The following is an 18,168-nucleotide window of genomic DNA, read 5'->3' as shown; positions in this document are numbered from 1 at the left end:
CTTACAGGAAAACTTTCCATTTCTTCATCCCTAGATGAACACAACTGGAAGCGGACCTTTTCCTATTAGCGGTTTCTAGGGATGCCCCCTGAATTCAACACTTTTGGAATAAAGTGGAATCATTCGCCTTCGACTACCTAGTAAATTTTATACAGTATTGTGCTGTAAAAAACACAGATGTCAACAATATTAATTGAATTCATATCCAGTTAGTATGAATAAATCTGACCCAGGGATAGCAGCAGTGTCGGACTGGGGTGCCTAGGGCCCACCAGTAAAATTTATTTTGGGGGCCCACCGTACGGATACATTCAAATATTACCTGCTCACACAGCAGCAAGATGCTACCAGATGATTGAAAATGAGGGGCTCTGCAGCAACTTTGAAGGTAGGTCCTGGGGAAAAGAGGATACTGGCTAGCTTTCCTCTATACCTAGAAGTCATCTCAGCTATCTGATCGTGTGTATAATAATTAACTGGACAGTTTCTTTAATAATCTATCAAGTTTTGTATATGAACATGGTTGAGGTGCTGTACATTGAATATATTTATGTAGTGCAGCAATTCTACTGTGTTATGTACCACTTGTACAGGGGGTGGAGGACTTGGGGTCCCCCTTGTTCAAGGGCCCATTGGGGATTCACTTGTATACCTGTGGGCCAGTCCGAGCCTGGATAGCAGCCACAGTTTCCCTTATCAGAAAGAATAGTGTTTACAATACCAAACAACAGGAGATCCATTCATACGAAAATTACCTATTTAAAAAATTAGGGTGCATTCACACAATCGGTGAAAACGGGGACCTATCAGCCTTTCTCAGAACCATTACAGTCCATGGGACTATTCACATGCCAATTTATTTAAAGGCCGGTGAATAGCGACTGTCAAAAATAGGATGTCCCATTTTTTGCCATTTTGATGGCCAGATTAATATCAATGGGACCGTTTTTTCAGGGCCATTTGGACAGAAGTACACCCGTCTAACGGAAGTTAATAGCAGGTACACTATTTAAAAATAAATACTCACCTTACCACAGGTACTCGCTGGAACATTCGCTCCACACTGGAAGAAGTAGCACAAGATGCTCCCAGCACCGTGACATCACATGATCACACTGGAAGTGTCAGGTCCTGCTGCCATTGGTGCACAGCAATTCAATTTAACCATATTTAATGTCTGTTTTAAATGGACATTAAAAATAAATGGAACATGGATCCAGGACAGACATTAAAAATGGATAGTCAATAAATGTGCACACTGATGCAAAATGGCCATGAAAAACGGACAGTTTATGCAATTTTAAGACTTTTTTTTTTTTTTTTTTTGGTAACACTGTCGGGTGTATATACCGTTTGTCTCAGCCTGTGCAAAACACACTGTATGTACAATGCATATTGGAATCATCTCTACATATGCTGCTTTCCCCAAACCCACAATTTATTAATTAAATTTATTTATTATTAAAAATTATACTTACCAGTTATATAATAATCTATAGGCAATACTGGCATAACATGAGGTGTAGCTTGTGTTATAATGAGGTTTATAAATTGAGGCTTGAAACTCTTTAACGTAAATAATGCTCTTGCAATAAGGCCACCCATCGAATGTCCGAGAAGTATAACACTTTGTGGAGGAAATTCTTGGTTCTAAGACAAAAAAAGGGAAATAGTATTAAGTAGTTAATAATGAACTGAGAGGATATATGTCCATAGTTGCCATATATGAGAAGTAGCAAAATGAGAAGTAGCTCATATAAAAAATAAAAAATAAAAACTGTACAAAAGAACAGATTCTCCTCTACACTTTCTCAGAATTATGGCTGTTTTAGTTAGGTAGAATGTGCTACGGAGCTAAGGAGTGAATAATACGCCATGCTGCTTGGTCCTGGCGCTCTAGCTAAATTCGACAATTTCCATGAAACATGGTTTGTTTACTTTCAGTCAGGGTCCACACAGGGTCACATTCACAGTTGCAACCAATGACTGGGCTTCAGCGGTGATGTGCACACAAGCAGCACATGAACCAGCAGTGACTTGATGCTATTACCGCGCTAAGCATTAACTCACTGAGGAAAATTTATCAAAACGGGTGTAAAGGAAGACTGGCTAAGATGCCCATAGCAACCAATCAGATCCCACCTTTCATTTTCCAATGGCGGTCAGAAAAATGAAAGGTGGAATCTGATTGTTTGCTATGGGCAACTAAGCCACTTTTTATTTACCCCAGTTTTGACAGATCTCCCCCACTGTATTCAGAGTTTTATAGTACATCAATAAACTGATTAAAAAGGGGCAGAGAAGCAGGAAATAGATGTACAAGACACTTATACAGATTGTAAAAGACTGAAAAAATATATAGACAATGGATCCCACAGAGGAATGCCAGATAATAATACTATGGCAATGAAAAAGGAAACGTTCCCGCACACAGGTAAATCCACACGGTTGTTAGTCTTTACTGGTCTTCAAAATAAAATCACGTACAGCATGTATCTACACCCACCACCGTGAACGGTTAACATGTTTCGGACCTTACATGGTCTTTAATCATAACCTGTTCAAAGTGAGTGTCCACAGGAGTATATATCCCCCACCCCCTCATTGGGTGGATAGGGTATAGAGGTTCCAACCCTCCTGGAGGCACACCCTTGAACACCTTCACCTGTCATAGAAAAATAAGAGTTTGAACACATAAAAGTCACACCTCACTCACAAGCCATATGTATCTGTATAAACACAGATAGAATGTTTGCAGAGGAGCATATAATAAAAAATACTCAAAGAAAAGAAACTGCAGCATGATACCCAGCCTGGAACAACCACAATAAATCATGTGAACTGAAAAACGCACCATGTGAACAGGCTTCAAAAAAAATAAAAAACATAAAAATTTATTGGTGCAAAAAAAATCTTCATACCAGGTCCATGGGATTGCAAATGTGCTTTCTGTGAGCGTATGACATACTGGTATATACAAATGGCCCGTACCGCAGTTGTTATATACATATAATTTACATGACCACCATGCATTACATTAAATTGAATACCATTCCTGTAGAAATTCATCAAAAATACACAGGATTTACAGGAAAGACACTACTTATAATAGTGCATTAATTCTCTCTTAAGGTTCAATCCCATTGGATGACATGTTTTTAGCCTAAACATCCAGAAAGCCTCCGTAGAAGGATCTTTTTTTTGTGACCCCTGCTCTGGGCGAGGGTGTCACTTTTTAGATAGCATAAGCTCTGAAATTGTCAACTCTTCTGTTGTGTACCCTGATGAAGTGACTCGCTGCACTGGAGATCCTGATGGCCAGGGGGTTGGAAATGTAGTTGAGATGTTCCCGTAATCTAACCTTAAGTTGCCCCCCAGTGCTGCCGACATACATAAGATCACAGCTAGTACATTTGATTATATAGATAACTCCCATACTGTTACAGTTTACATAGATCTTAATAGAAAACTGTTCAGTATGCATGGAGTTATCAAAGGTGGTGGTTGGATGTGCATAATTGCAAATTTTGCAGGGATGCCCTCCACACCTAACTAAAGCCCCGATACTTCATCCACGTTGTCCTAGTCTGAACCCCAGATGGGGTAAACAAAGTTGGAGACAATACATTTGCTAAATTACTAGGGCGTCTGGGGACAATCCTACATCCATTGTAACAAAAGATGATCTTCATATAAGGTCGGGAGGCATCTTTTGACAGCCTGTTCAATCTGAGGGAATTGTCTACTAAATGTGAGAACCAGTGTCTGTTTGTCTGGGGCAATCGACTTCTTTTTATGACCATGTCCCCCATCATCCTTTTTGAATAACAATTCTGCAGTAGTTTTGTTTTTAACAATATTGAAAGCTCTGGTAAGTATCCATGCCTGGAGCACGCGAATTCACGGGATAATAGCCTGCATTTTTTATTTCAAATTTTTGACTATCCACTCTGGTTTCAAAACACTGATTTTCTATTTGTAAATCATTCAAACAAACCAATGAACATTGTTCCGCGAAGGACAAACCGGTGAACTCATTGCAAACACTCTTAAAAGATCCCATTGTATCCGCGCCCTGTTTGTCAGCAAAGTGCCGTCTTGGCGTCAGGTCACGGACAAATTTATTAATGTCCAAAATTGTGGAAAAAAGGTCAAAGTCAGTTGCAGGCACAAAGTTAAAGCCCAGGGACAATACCTCATATTGCTCTTTTGTTTATTCTGCTTGTGATAAATTGATAACATCGTGTGAGACAGGCCCATCTGAACACTCCCCTACACCTTGCGGTGTCTAGTTGACATTACATGCGGTTTTCTTTGTACGTTTTCTGCTCGCCCTTCTTGCTAGTTTTTTGGAGGTGGACCCCCATGTTTTTGTTTGTTCTTAGACTTCTTGTAGTAGGAGAGTTTGTTATGCGGCAGAGACTGTTGTTCTGGCTCCTTATCCAGATCCTCCATGGAAGCCTGTGAATTACTTGTGAATTCTGAACCTTCTGGTTCGGATGAACTGAAACGTACTTTCCGGGTGACCCTTGATTTTTGGTATCTTTTACCTTTAGATTTAGTTTTGAGTATAGATTTCGGGTGCGTGGGTGATTCTCCCGTCTCCCCCACTCATATATTTGATCATTGTCATAATCAAAGAGGTCGCGTTGGAATTTATTTTGTTTAACCTCCATTATGCAGTCTTCTATATTTTTTAATAAATCAGTAGTTTTTTCCTCCATAACCTGGAAATGTTCTGAGTTTTCATTTTTTTTTTTTTTAGGAATACGGCATGCCTCTATCTCCCTCTGAACTGAAGCAAGTTTTTCACTCTCTTGTTCTATTATAAGAGCCATCAGCTTTAGGGAACATTCAGACAAGATAATGTTCCATTGAGAAACAAATGCCTCTGAGAACACTGTGGTAGGGATCTTTTTTATGCGAAGTCTTGTTGGTATCATAGACCTCTCCACATATGTAATCAAAGTGGTATGATCCCACCATATTTTCATTTCTTGTACAAGAAGTTTCTCCAATTGTTGCATTTTAATTTGCATTTGTAGGTTCTCCTGGTCTTTTTTCTGTGACAGGTGAAGGTGTTCAAGGGTGTGCCTCCAGAAGGGGTGGAACCTCTATACCCTATCCACCCAATGAGGTGGAGGGGGTGGAGATATATACTCCTGTGGACACTCACTTTGAACAGGTTATGATTAAAGACCATGTAAGGTCCGAAACATGTTAACCGTTCACGGTGGTGGGTGTAGATACATGCTGTACATGATTTTATTTTGAAGATCAATAAAGACGAACAACCATGTGGATTTACCTGTGTGCTGGAACATTTCCTTTTTCATTGCATCTATCAAGACTGGTCCGGTCAAGTTCCGTGCACCTCAGCTGGTATGGTGAGCTGGAAAAGCAATTTCTATACAAATAATACTATGGCAGCAAGAAAACATAAAAAAGCAGTACGGTGGCTCAGTGCTTTGCAGTGCTGGGGGTCCTAGGTTCGAATCCAACCAAGGACAACATCTGCATGGAGTTTGTATGTTCTCCCCATGTTTTGCGTGGGTTTCCTCCGGGTACTCCCACATTCCAAAGACATACTATAGGGACAAATGCTAGTGTAATGGCTGTAATGCTTATTTTTGGACAACCACCATAATTTTTGTAACAATTTATTTTGTGACCAACACAAGTTCCCTTTACATTAGTTTTAAATGTAGCTTTCCGTAGTACCACCATCGATCATCTGTTTGAAGAGAATGCAGCACTCATAAGAGAGTCTTCTCTTCTCTGTGTTCCTGCTCGTCGTCAACATTGTGCTGGAAGAACACTACAAAAAACATGTTAACCACTTAATTACAGGAGTATTTTTCCCTCTTCCTTACCAGGTAAATAGATGCTTAAATTGGCAAAGACAGACACAACTATATGGAGAGTGCACACAATACGTCGGGACATCAAGTTACAAAATCAAACCATGTGGCTCCCCCACCTAGATTAAAAAAACACGATTCACAACCTATACACAATACAGACCCGGCTAGTGGCACCTCCTAGAGAGCCCGACACGTGTTTCACATCAGCTTCCTGAGGGGTGTAGAGGCATAAGGCAGAGAGGCCCCTATATATATATCATTCATTTGATGCTAGTATCAAGCACAGTCTTTTTTTTTTATCTTGCGTCACATGACGCTTTTATCACATGATCGCAATCTGCTAGACGTGCTTGCAGGAGAATACGCCTTGTGTGAATGGATGTATGATGTGAAGTGGGGCTTGGCTTATATGATTTTCATCATGTGTGACTAATTGGTAGTACTAGGTGTATATATATATATATATATATATATATATATATATATATATATATATATATATATATATATGGGCCTCTCTGCCTTATGCCTCTACTGCCCCTGAGGAAGCTGACGCGAAACACGTGTCTGGGTCTCTAGGAGGTGCCACTAGTCAGGTCTGTATTGTGTATATGTTGTGAATCATGGTTTTTTATCTAGGTGCGGGAGCCACATGGTTTGATTTAGTATTTCTTTATACTTGTACTTGCAATGCTATAACTTGATGTCCCAACATATTGTGTGCACTCTCCATGTGGTCGTGTCTGTCTTTGCCAATTTATGCATTTATATATTTGTTTTATCAATTTCAATAAAGATACACTTTTGGATATTTCCTTTTTTTTTATTGTATCTGTGTATATGCTGAATGTCTGGGTTTGTCCCATCTAGGAGCTATTCATTTTTGACACTTGCCTTCTATTTGTGTTCTACAGCCACATTCCGATTTTGTGTTTTATTGTTCATTGGTATCCTACCTCCCCTTCCTTACCAGGCCAATTTTTCAGTTGTAGGAATGGACCTATCTAACTTCAAACAACTGATTAATTTCTGAGCCAGCCTACATGTATCTCATATTTTTCAAGGGACACCTTAGACCTTTCTTTTGTGCCATTAAAGGATGAATATAATATTTATAAAAAAAATGTAAAAACTATTATCAAAAGTTTCAAGACCAAACATTTCTAAAACCATTACCGTACGCTGGTACCCTGAAAATCAATGCTATTTATGTAATTTATCTACTGGGTGGGCGTGCCGCAAGTCAAAAGACTAGAGCTCATTTTGGATTTTAGCAGCCTATTTTTTTATTGCTGGTTCTATGGCACCATACTGCCAGCAAAATGTTGTACAGCGCCAAAATGTTACAAGCCCCTTGAACGTGACTTTTTTATGTTGTTCCCCTATGGTATTCCTCTTCATTGGACATTTAAAGTTTTTTTTTTTACATCTTTTATTAATGCAAAAAATATGCGTGTTTGTATATTTTACGAAGAAAATAACCCCTGCTTTACAAAATATAGCTAGAACGAATTTTTGAAACTAGATTTTTAAAATAAAAAAGTGTGTATGTTTGTATATTTTACACACACAAATTCCACCATACTATTGCTAAAACTAATATATATATATATATATATATATATATATATATATATATATATAAAAAAATACATATATATTTTTTTTATAACAAAAAGGGTCGGGATGTTTTATGGATGTGAACAGTGCTACTGTATTCACTTAAATAAAAAGTGTAAAAAAATAAACAGCCATACAGAAAATAAAAAAATTACGTCACAGTAATAGTTACTAGTAGGGATGAGCGAACCCGAACTGTATATATACACCGAATTTTGGGGTGTCCGTGACACGGACCCGAACATTTTCGTAAAAATCCGGGTTCGGTGTTCGGCGCTTTCTTGGCGCTTTTTGAAAGGCTGCAAAGCAGCCAATCAACAAGCATCATACTACTTGCCCCAAGAGGCCATCACAGCCTTGCCTACTATTGGCATGGCTGTGATTGGCCAGTGCAGCATGTGACCCAGCCTCTATATAAGCTTGGGTCACGTAGCGCTGCACGTCACTCTGCTGATACAAGTGTAGGGAGAGGTTGCAGCTGCGACGTTAGGGCGAGATTAGGCAGTGATTAACTCCTCCAAAAGACTTCATTCAGTGATCGATCTACCGCTGTGGATCATTGAACTGCTGCTATTCAATTGCTCAGTGTTTTTAGGCTGCCCAAAGCGTTTTTCAGTCACTTTTTTCTGGGGTGATCGGTGGCCATTTTGTGGCTTGCTTGTGCGCCAGCACAAGCTGCCACCAAGTACATTTAACCATCAATAGTATGGTTATTTTTTGCTATATCCTACATCAGGGTCAAGCTTTCATCAAGTGCATTTAACCATCAATAGTGTGGTTATTTTTTGGCCATATACTACATCAGGGGCAAGCTGACCTTGTCACCCAAGTGCATTTAACCATCAATAGTGTGGTTATTTTTTGCTATATCCTACATCAGGGTCAAGCTTTCATCAAGTGCATTTAACCATCAATAGTGTGGTTATTTTTTGGCCATATACTACATCAGGGGCAAGTTGAGCCTGTCACCCAGTTCCTAAAAAATAGGCCTCACATTTATATTAATCCAAATCTGTCATTACTGCTTTAGCTGGTCAAGTTATTTTTAGTGTCCGTCAAAGCACAGTTTTTGTTCTGGGTTGAAAAACAATTCCCAAATTTGCAATTCTCAAAATTAGTGGTTTCTGCTGTACCAGGCCTACTTTAAATCTATCCCTAAAAGGGTATATTAGATTCAAGGTGCTGATAGGGTAATTCTCAAGAACTTCACACACACGCTACAGTGCAGATCCAAGTCTAATTCTGTCCATAAACGTATACCTGTCACCCAGCGCCTAAATAATAGGCCTCAAATTTATACTCCGCTAAATCGGTCATTACTGGTGTGCCTGTATTAGTGTAATACGGTACCTAAATAGATAGCCAGATAGTGTTAGGTGTTTGTAAAAAAAGGCCTGAATTTTAATTCAATACATTGGCCCGAATAATATTTTTCTTAACATCTAGTAAGGGACGCGGACATGGTCGTGGTGGTGTTAGTGGACCCTCTGGTGCTGGGAGAGGACGTGGCCGTTCAGCCACAGCCACACGTCCTAGTGAACCAACTACCTCAGGTCCCAGTAGCCAGCAGAATTTACAGCGATATTTTGTGGGGCCCAATGCCGTTCTAAGGATGGTAAGGCCTGAGCAGGTACAGGCATTAGTCAATTGGGTGGCCAACAGTGGATCCAGCACGTTCACATTATCTCCCACCCAGTCTTCTGCAGAAAGCGCACAGATGGCGCATGAAAACCAAGCCCATCAGTCTGTCACATCACCCCCATGCATATCAGGGAAACTGTCTGAGCCTCAAGATATGCAGCAGTCTCTTATGCTGTTTGAAGACTCTGCTGGCAGGGTTTCCCAAGGGCATCCACCTAGCCCTTCCCCAGGGGTGGAAGAGATAGAATGCACTAACGCACAACCACTTATGTTTCCTGTTTCAGCACGTCTCTGATGATGACGAAACACAGGTGCCAACTGCTGCGTCTTTCTGCAGTGTGCAGACTGAACAGGAGGTCAGGGATCAAGACTGGGTGGAAGACGATTCAGGGGACGATGAGGTCCTAGACCCCACATGGAATGACGGTCGTGCCACTGACTTTCACAGTTCGGAGGAAGAGGCAGTGGTGAGACCGAGCCAACAGCGTAGCAAAAGACAAAGAGGGAGCAGTGGGCAAAAGCAGAACACCCGCCGCCAAGAGACTCCGCCTGCTACTGACCGCCGCCATCTGGGACCGAGCACCCCAAAGGCAGCTTCAAGGAGTTCCCTGGCATGGCACTTCTTCATCAATGTGCTGACGACAAGACCCGAGTGGTTTGGGCATTAACGTTCTGAACCTTAGCACAACCTGCATGACCAGGCACCTGCATGCAAAGCATGAACTGCAGTGGAGTAAACACCTTAAAAACAAGGAACTCACTCAGGCTCCCCCTGCTACCTCTTCTGCTGCTGCCGCCTCGGCCTCTTCCTCCGCCTCTGGAGGAACGTTGGCACCTGCCGCCCAGCAAACATGGGATGTACCACCAACACCACCACCTGCGTCACCAAGCATCTCAACCATGTCACACGGCAGCGTTCAGCTCTCCATCTCACAAACATTTGAGAGAAAGCGTAAATTCCCACCTAGCCACCCTCGATCCCTAGCCCTGAATGCCAGCATTTCTAAACTACTGGCCTATGAAATACTGTCATTTAGGCTGGTGGACACAGACAGCTTCAAACAGCTCATGTCGCTTGCTGTCCCACAGTATGTTGTTCCCAGCCGGCACTACTTCTCCAAGAGAGCCGTGCCTTCCCTGCACAACCAAGTATCCGATAAAATCAAGTGTGCACTGCGCAACGCCATCTGTGGCAAGGTCCACCTAACCACAGATACGTGGACCAGTAAGCACGGCCAGGGACGCTATATCTCCCTAACTGCACACTAGGTAAATGTAGTGGCGGCTGGGCCCCAGGCGGAGAGCTGTTTGGCGCACGTCCTTCCGCCGCCAAGGATCGCAGGGCAACATTCTTTGCCTCCTGTCTCCTCCTCCTCCTACTCCGCTTCCTCCTCCTCTTCTTCCACCTGCTCATCCAGTCAGCCACACACCTTCACCACCAACTTCAGCACAGCCCGGGGTAAACGTCAGCAGGCCGTTCTGAAACTCATATGTTTGGGGGACAGGCCCCACACCGCACAGGAGTTGTGGGGGGGTATAGAACAACAGACCGACGAGTGGTTGTGCCGGTGAGCCTCAAGCCCGGCCTGGTGGTGTGCGATAATGGGCGAAATCTCGTTGCAGCTCTGGGACTAGCCGGTTTGACGCACATCCCTTGCCTGGCGCATGTGCTGAATTTGGTGGTGCAGAAGTTCATTCACAACTACCCCGACATGTCAGGGCTGCTGCAGGCAAAGTGCGGGCCGTCTGTTCGCGCTTCCGGCGTTCACATCCTGCCGCTGCTCGTCTGTCTGCGCTACAGCGTAACTTCGGCCTTCCCGCTCACCGCCTCATATGCGACGTGCCCACCAGGTGGAACTCCACCTTGCACATGCTGGACAGACTGTGCGAGCAGCAGCAGGCCATAGTGGAGTTTCAGCTGCAGCATAGAAACATAGAATGTGTCGGCAGATAAGAACCATTTGGCCCATCTAGTCTTTGGCCGCAGTGCGACTGACAGCACGCACGGGTCAGTCGCACTGCGGAACAGCACCACTTCACCACCAATGACTGGGCCTCCATGCGAGACCTGTGTGCCCTGTTGCGCTGTTTCAAGTACTCCACCAACATGGCCAGTGGCGATGACGCCGTTATCAGCGTTACATTACCACTTCTATGTCTCCTTGAGAAAACACTTAGGGCGATGATGGAAGAGGAGGTGGCCCAGGAGGAGGAGGAGGAAGAGGGGTCATTTTTAGCACTTTCAGGCCAGTCTCTTCGAAGTGACTCAGAGGGAGGTTTTTTTGCAACAGCAGAAGCCAGGTACAAATGTGGCCAGACAGGGCCCACTACTGGAGGATGAGGAGGACGAGGAGGTGGAGGAGGATGAGGATGAAGCAGGTTCACAGCGGGCTGGCACCCAACGCAGTTCGGGCCCATCACTGGTGCGTGGCTGGGGGGAAACGCAGGACGATGACGATACGCCTCCCACAGAGGACAGCTTGTCCTTACCTCTGGGCAGCCTGGCACACATGAGCGACTACATGCTGAAGTGCCTGCGCAACGACAGCAGAGTTGCCCACATTTTAACGTGTGCGGACTACTGGGTTGCCACCCTGCTGGATCCACGGTACAAAGACAATGTGCCCACCTTACTTCATGCACTGGAGCGTGATAGTAAGATGCGCGAGTACAAGCGCACGTTGGTAGATGCGCTACTGAGAGCATTCCCAAATGTCACAGGGGAACAAGTGGAAGCCCAAGGCGAAGGCAGAGGAGGAGCAAGAGGTCGCCAACGCAGCTGTGTCACGGCCAGCTCCTCTGAGGGCAGGGTTAGCATGGCAGAGATGTGGAAAAGTTTTGTCACCACGCCACAGCTAACTGCACCACCACCTGATACGGAACGTGTTAGCAGGAGGCAACATTTCAATAACATGGTGGAACAGTACCTGTGCACACCCCTCCACGTACTGACTGATGGTTCGGCCCCATTCAACTTCTGGGTCTCCAAATTGTCCACGTGGCCAGAGCTAGCCTTTTATGCCTTGGAGGTGCTGGCCTGCCCGGCGGCCAGCGTTTTGTCTGAACGTGTATTCAGCACGGCAGGGGGCGTCATTACAGACAAACGCAGCCGCCTGTCTACAGCCAATGTGGACAAGCTGACGTTCATAAAAATGAACCAGGCATGGATCCCACAGGACCTGTCCATCCCTTGTGCAGATTAGACATTAACTACCTCCCCTTAACAATATATTATTGTTCTCCAGGGCACTTCCTCATTCAATCCTATTTTTATTTTCATTTTACCATTATATTGCGGGGCAACCCAAAGTTGAATGAACCTCTCCTCTGTCTGGGTGCCGGGGCCTAAAAATATCTGACAGTGGCCTGTTCCAGTGGTGGGTGACATGAAGCCTGATTCTCTGCTATGACATGAAGACTGATTCTCTGCTGACATGAAGCCTGAATCTCTGTTATGGGACGTCTCTCCTCTGCCTGGGCCTAAATATGTGACAGTGGCCTGTTCCAGTGGTGGGTGACGTGAAGCCTGATTCTCTGCTATGACATGAAGACTGATTCTCTGCTGACATGAAGCCTGAATCTCTGTTATGGGACCTCTCTCCTCTGTCTGGGTGTCGGGGCCTAAAAATATCTGACAGTGGCCTGTTCCAGTGGTGGGTGACGTGAAGCCTGATTCTCTGCTGACATGAAGCATGAATCTCTGTTATGGGACCTCTCTCCTCTGTCTGGGTGCCTGGGCCTAAATATCTGACAATGGACTGTTCCAGTGTTGGGTGACGTAAAGCATGATTCTCTGCTAGGACATGCAGACTGATTCTCTGCTGACATGAAGCCAGATTCTCTGTTACGGGACCTCTCTCCTCTGCCTGGGTGCCTGGGCCTAAATATCTGACAATGGACTGTTCCAGTGTTGGGTGACGTAAAGCATGATTCTCTGCTATGACATGCAGACTGATTCTCTGCTGACATGAAGCCTGAATCTCTGTTATGGGACCTCTCTCCTCTGTCTGGGTGCCTGGGCCTAAATATCTGACAATGGACTGTTCCAGTGTTGGGTGACGTAAAGCATGATTCTCTGCTAGGACATGCAGACTGATTCTCTGCTGACATGAAGCCAGATTCTCAGTTACGGGACCTCTCTCCTCTGCCTGGGTGCCGGGGCCTAAATATATGACAATGGACTGTTACAGTGGTGGGTGATGTGAAGCCAGATTCTCTGCTATAGCATGAAGAGACTGATTCTCTGCTGACGTGAAGCCAGATTCTCTGCTATGGGACCTCTCTCCAATTGATATTGGTTAATTTTTATTTATTTTATTTTTATTTTAATTCATTTCCCTATCCACATTTGTTTGCAGGGGATTTACCTACATGTTGCTGCCTTTTGCAGCCCTCTAGCTCTTTCCTGGGCTGTTTTACAGCCTTTTTAGTGCTGAAAAGTTTGGGTCCCCATTGACTTCAATGGGGTTCGGGTTCGGGACGAAGTTCGGGTCGGGTTCGGATCCCGAATCCGAACATTTCCGGGAAGTTCGGCCGAACTTCTCGAACCCGAACATCCAGGTGTTCGCTCAACTCTAGTTACTAGCATTAGCAATAGTATAGCAGGCTACTGCTATACTATACTATTGCTAATGCTAGTAACTATTGCTATGACTTAATTTTTTTATTTTCTGTATTGCTGTTTTATTTTTATTTTTTAAGTGAATTAACCTATTCCTGCCACAGTCAATGCAGGAAGAAATTAATTCACAGCCTGCAAGCGGACAGTTAATTTTACAGCCAGCAGGTGTACATAAGGAAAAGTGCCCCCTGTCAGCTTTTACATTTTAACTGTGATAGATGCTTGCAGCGGGGTGCTGCAAGCATCTATCACAGCTCCAGCTGGTCACGGAACTTCTCCCTGTGACAACAGCTGACTAATGACAGAACGGTCACAGCGATTTGCAGCGGCACAGGCCGTAAGCAGATCGCAATGTAACCCGACAATTTTTTACGCATATTCGTGCAATGGTAGGCAAGTAGTTAAAATACTGTATATCTATCTATTTATACTATTGTTTATAAGTACCTGAAACAAGTTGCTTTTATATAATGAAAATAAGTGGATTAAATTATCCTGGCTGCATATCAGCACCGATGTTAGTCCATTTTTGGGTTTTCCTTGACAACTTTGTGCTCCGGACCTCCTCTCCGGCTGCACAACAAAGTAGCACTTTCCCACCCATAGTACTTCTGGCCTATTGAGATGTTGTGCCCCAAGCACAACTAAATAATTGATGTGGTACCACATTGTACGTTTTCACCCTTTCACTCTTTGCATGCTTTTTGTGTATTGTCCACTAGACACTTTTAACTACATGACTGCATGCATATAACAGCAAGTTTAACCCCCTCCTGTGTCAGTGAGATAACTAGATAATACCTACAAAGCTGCCAGTGTGATTCTGCAGAAGTAAGGTCTTGCAGAGGAACACAGCATTATAAAATCAGTATAAAGCCATGCGCCCCTGCAAGACACGCAGTATCCAGAACAGAGGATCACACTCAAACGGAAAGTGAATCCTGCACCGGACATGCTTGTGTGAAACAGCCTTATATAAACACTTGGACCAATAATGGTACAGTCCCTGGATACTGGTTATATTTAATGTGACTATAACTCCCATTATCCTTATAAATACAATGTACTGCAGTACATGTGTGTATTCTTTAGGATGATGGGGGTTATAGTCACCCAAAAGTGCATCATCCACAGATCTCCATAAGGCTACATTCACACGTCCGTATTTTTCTACATCCTGATTTTCAGTCCGTTTTTTGCGGATCCGTTGTTCCTGAAAATGTTTCCGTATGTCATCCGTTTTTTACGGATCCGCAAAAAACGGAAACATGTGAAAACTCAAATCCGACAGTATATTCTAACACAGAGGCGTTCCCATGGTGATGGGGACGCTTCTAGTTAGAATATACTGAGAACGGTGTCCATGACTGCCCCCTGCTGCCTGGCAGCACCCGATCTCTTACAGGGGGCTGTGATCCGCACAATTATTGTGCGAATCATAGCCCCCTGTGAGAGATCAGGTGCTGCCAGGCAGGAGGGGGCAGACCCCCCTCCCTCCCCAGTATTAAATGTGCCCAGTGCGGCCTCACCTCTCCCCCCCCCCCCCCATCATCGGTGGCCAGTGCGGATTCCCAGTATTAATAAATGTGCCCAGTGCGGTCTCACCTCTCCCCCCATCATTGGTGGCAGTGCGGATTCCCAGTATTAATAAATGTGCCCAGTGCGGTCTCACCTCTCCTCCCCCCCCCCCCCATCATTGGTGGCAGCGGAGAGTACCGATCGGAGTCCCAGTTTAAATCGCTGGGGCTCCGATCGGTTACCATGGCAGCAAAGACGCTATTGCAGTCTTGGCTGCCATGGTTACTTAGCAATAAATACAAGCATTATACTTACCTGCGACTGCGAGCTGCGATGTCTGACCGGCCGGGAGCTCCTCCTACTTGTAAGTGTTTAGCACAGACCTGTCACTTACAAGTAGGAGGAGCTCCCGGCCGGACACACATCGCAGCTCGCAGTCGCAGGTAAGTATAATGCTTGTATTTATTGCTAAGTAACCATGGCAGCCAAGACTGCAATAGCGTCTTTGCTGCCATGGTAACCGATCGGAGCCCCAGCGATTTAAACTGGGACTCCGATCGGTACTCTCCGCTGCCACCAATGATGGGGGGGGGGGGGGAGAGGTGAGACCACACTGGGCACATTTATTATTACTGGGAATCCGCACTGCCACCAATGATGGGGGGGGGGGGGGGGGGGGGGGGGGGAGAGGTGAGGCCGCACTGGGCACATTTATTAATACTGGGAATCCGCACTGCCACCGATGATGGGGGGGGGGGGGGAGAGGTGAGACCACACTGGGCACATTTATTATCACTGGGAATCCGCACTGGCCACCAATGATGGGGGGGGGGGGGGGAGAGGTGAGACCGCACTGGGCACATTTATTAATACTGGGAATCCGCACTGGCCACCGATGATGGGGGGGGGAGAGGTGAGGCCGCACTGGGCACATTTAATACTGGGGAGGGAGGGGGGTCTGCCCCCTGCTGCCTGGCAGCACCCGATCTCTTATAGGGGGCTAGGATATGCACAATTAACCCCTCAGGCGCAGCACCTGAGGGGTTAATTGTGCAGATCACAGCCCCCTGTAAGAGATCGGGTGCTGCCAGGAAGCAGGGGGCAGTCATGTACACCGTTCTCAGTATATTCTAACTAGAAGCGTCCCCATCACCATGGGAACGCCTCTGTGTTAGAATATACTGTCGGATCTGAGTTTTTCACGAAGTGAAAAATCTGATCTGTAGAAAACTTACTGGGAATCCGCACTGCCGCACTGGCCACCAATGAATATAGAGGGAGGGGGGCACATTTAATACTGGGGAGGAAGCCTAATTTCCAGGAACGGAATCCGCATAAAACGGATGACATACGTAATGACATACGAATGTCTTCCGTTTTTTGCGGATCCATTGACTTTGTATTGGTCCAGGATCCGATTTTTCAGGACAAGAATAGGACATGTTTTATATTTAAACGGACATGCGGAACGGAACAACGGAAACGGACAGCACACATTGTGCTGTCCGATTTTTTCCAGGACCCATTGAAAATGAATGGGTCCAGATCTGGTCCTGATCTGTTCCTGAAAAAACGGAACAGATCAGGAAAGAAAAAACGGACGTGTGAATGGACCCTAAGTGTGTGTCATCCACAGATCCCCCAATTACAGTGTCATCCACAGATTCTCCCCCATAACAGTGTGACAGCAGTAGATCCTTCATAAGTTTGTTATCCAGAGACGTATCTCAAAAGAGGCAGACCACATAGCTGCTATGGGACCCGTGGGCAAAAAGCCTAGCCCCTTAATTCATATTTCCTTCTTTTCATGTGATGCTAAATCAACTTTTATTAGCATTCCTATAAATTACCCTTATTGTTTTACTGTTTCTAATAAACTGTGACACTATTTAAAAATTCTCAGTGTTAGAGCAGGATTATGAATGTTTTCCTAGCTAGTGGTAGTCTGTTGCCACTGTTATTATCTTTCACAGCGGCACTGAGTGGTTTGAAATACTGTAGCTGCCCAGCCCTGTGCACTTAGCCTGGCTACACTTTATTCCAATGTCATTCCTATTTGATTTCTTTTTCTACCTCTCCTGCTTGCCAATGATCCTAAAACCACACACAGACAGACACCCTGCTACCCAACATGTTTCGCTGGAGAACCAGTGTCTTCAGGGGATAATACAGGTATGTGTGTTGGGGGCAGGGACCAGCTTTTAAAAGGTAGGTATATGAAGTCATTGATTATCCAGTGTACCATGCTGGTTGTTACTCCCGTCATGTTCCGATGTCTCACAGACCTGCTCCGCCACTGGTCAGTCCTATTTGCATGCGCCGCCCGCCAGCAACATGTAACCATACTCACCCCGACTCTCACCTTGGTGCGGGGAGTTCGCACATGCGCGCGGACTTAGAAGAATTCTGGTCCGCAGTGCACATGTCATAGGACTTTGTTCTAAACACTCTTAGGCCTATTTCACACGAGCGTGTCCGGATTAGGTCCGGATGCGTCCCGGTGCATTGCGGCAAACCCTCGTGAGTAGGTACGCAATTGCAGTCAGTTTTGACTGCGATTGCGTTCCGTTGTTCAGTTTTTATCGCGCGGGTGCAATGTGTTTTGCACGTGCGTGATAAAAAACCAACTGTGGTACCCAGACCCGAACTTCTTCACAGAAGTTCAGGTTTGGGTTCAAGGTTGAGTAGATTGTATTATTTTCCCTTATAACATGGTTATAAGGGAAGATAATAGCATTCTGAATACAGAATGCTAAGTAAAATAGGGCTGGAGGGGTTAAAAAAAAATGAAAAATTATTTAACTCACCTTAATCTACTTGTTCGCGCAGCCGGCATCTCTTCTGTCTTCATCTGTGAGGAAAAGGACCTTTTGATGACGTCACTACGCTCATCACATGATCCAT

The 18,168-nt window shown here is 44.8% G+C and overlaps 1 protein-coding gene across 2 annotated transcripts in view; it reads right to left on the bottom strand.

Moving 5' to 3' along the window:
- The window catches only part of PGAP1 (post-GPI attachment to proteins inositol deacylase 1), a 1,296,519-nt gene that overhangs the window by 1,077,330 nt on the left and 201,021 nt on the right, over positions 1–18,168 (bottom strand). For both annotated transcript variants that reach the window (XM_040441657.1, XM_040441658.1), the window contains exon 4: positions 1,479–1,650. In XM_040441657.1, the coding sequence (XP_040297591.1) occupies positions 1,479–1,650 (172 nt within the window). The remainder of the gene's footprint in view (positions 1–1,478; positions 1,651–18,168) is intronic.

This window comes from Bufo bufo, chromosome 7 (genome assembly GCF_905171765.1).
Source record: "Bufo bufo chromosome 7, aBufBuf1.1, whole genome shotgun sequence".
In the NCBI taxonomy this organism is placed as follows: domain Eukaryota; kingdom Metazoa; phylum Chordata; class Amphibia; order Anura; family Bufonidae; genus Bufo; species Bufo bufo.
This window is presented reverse-complemented; position numbering and strand designations above follow the sequence as displayed.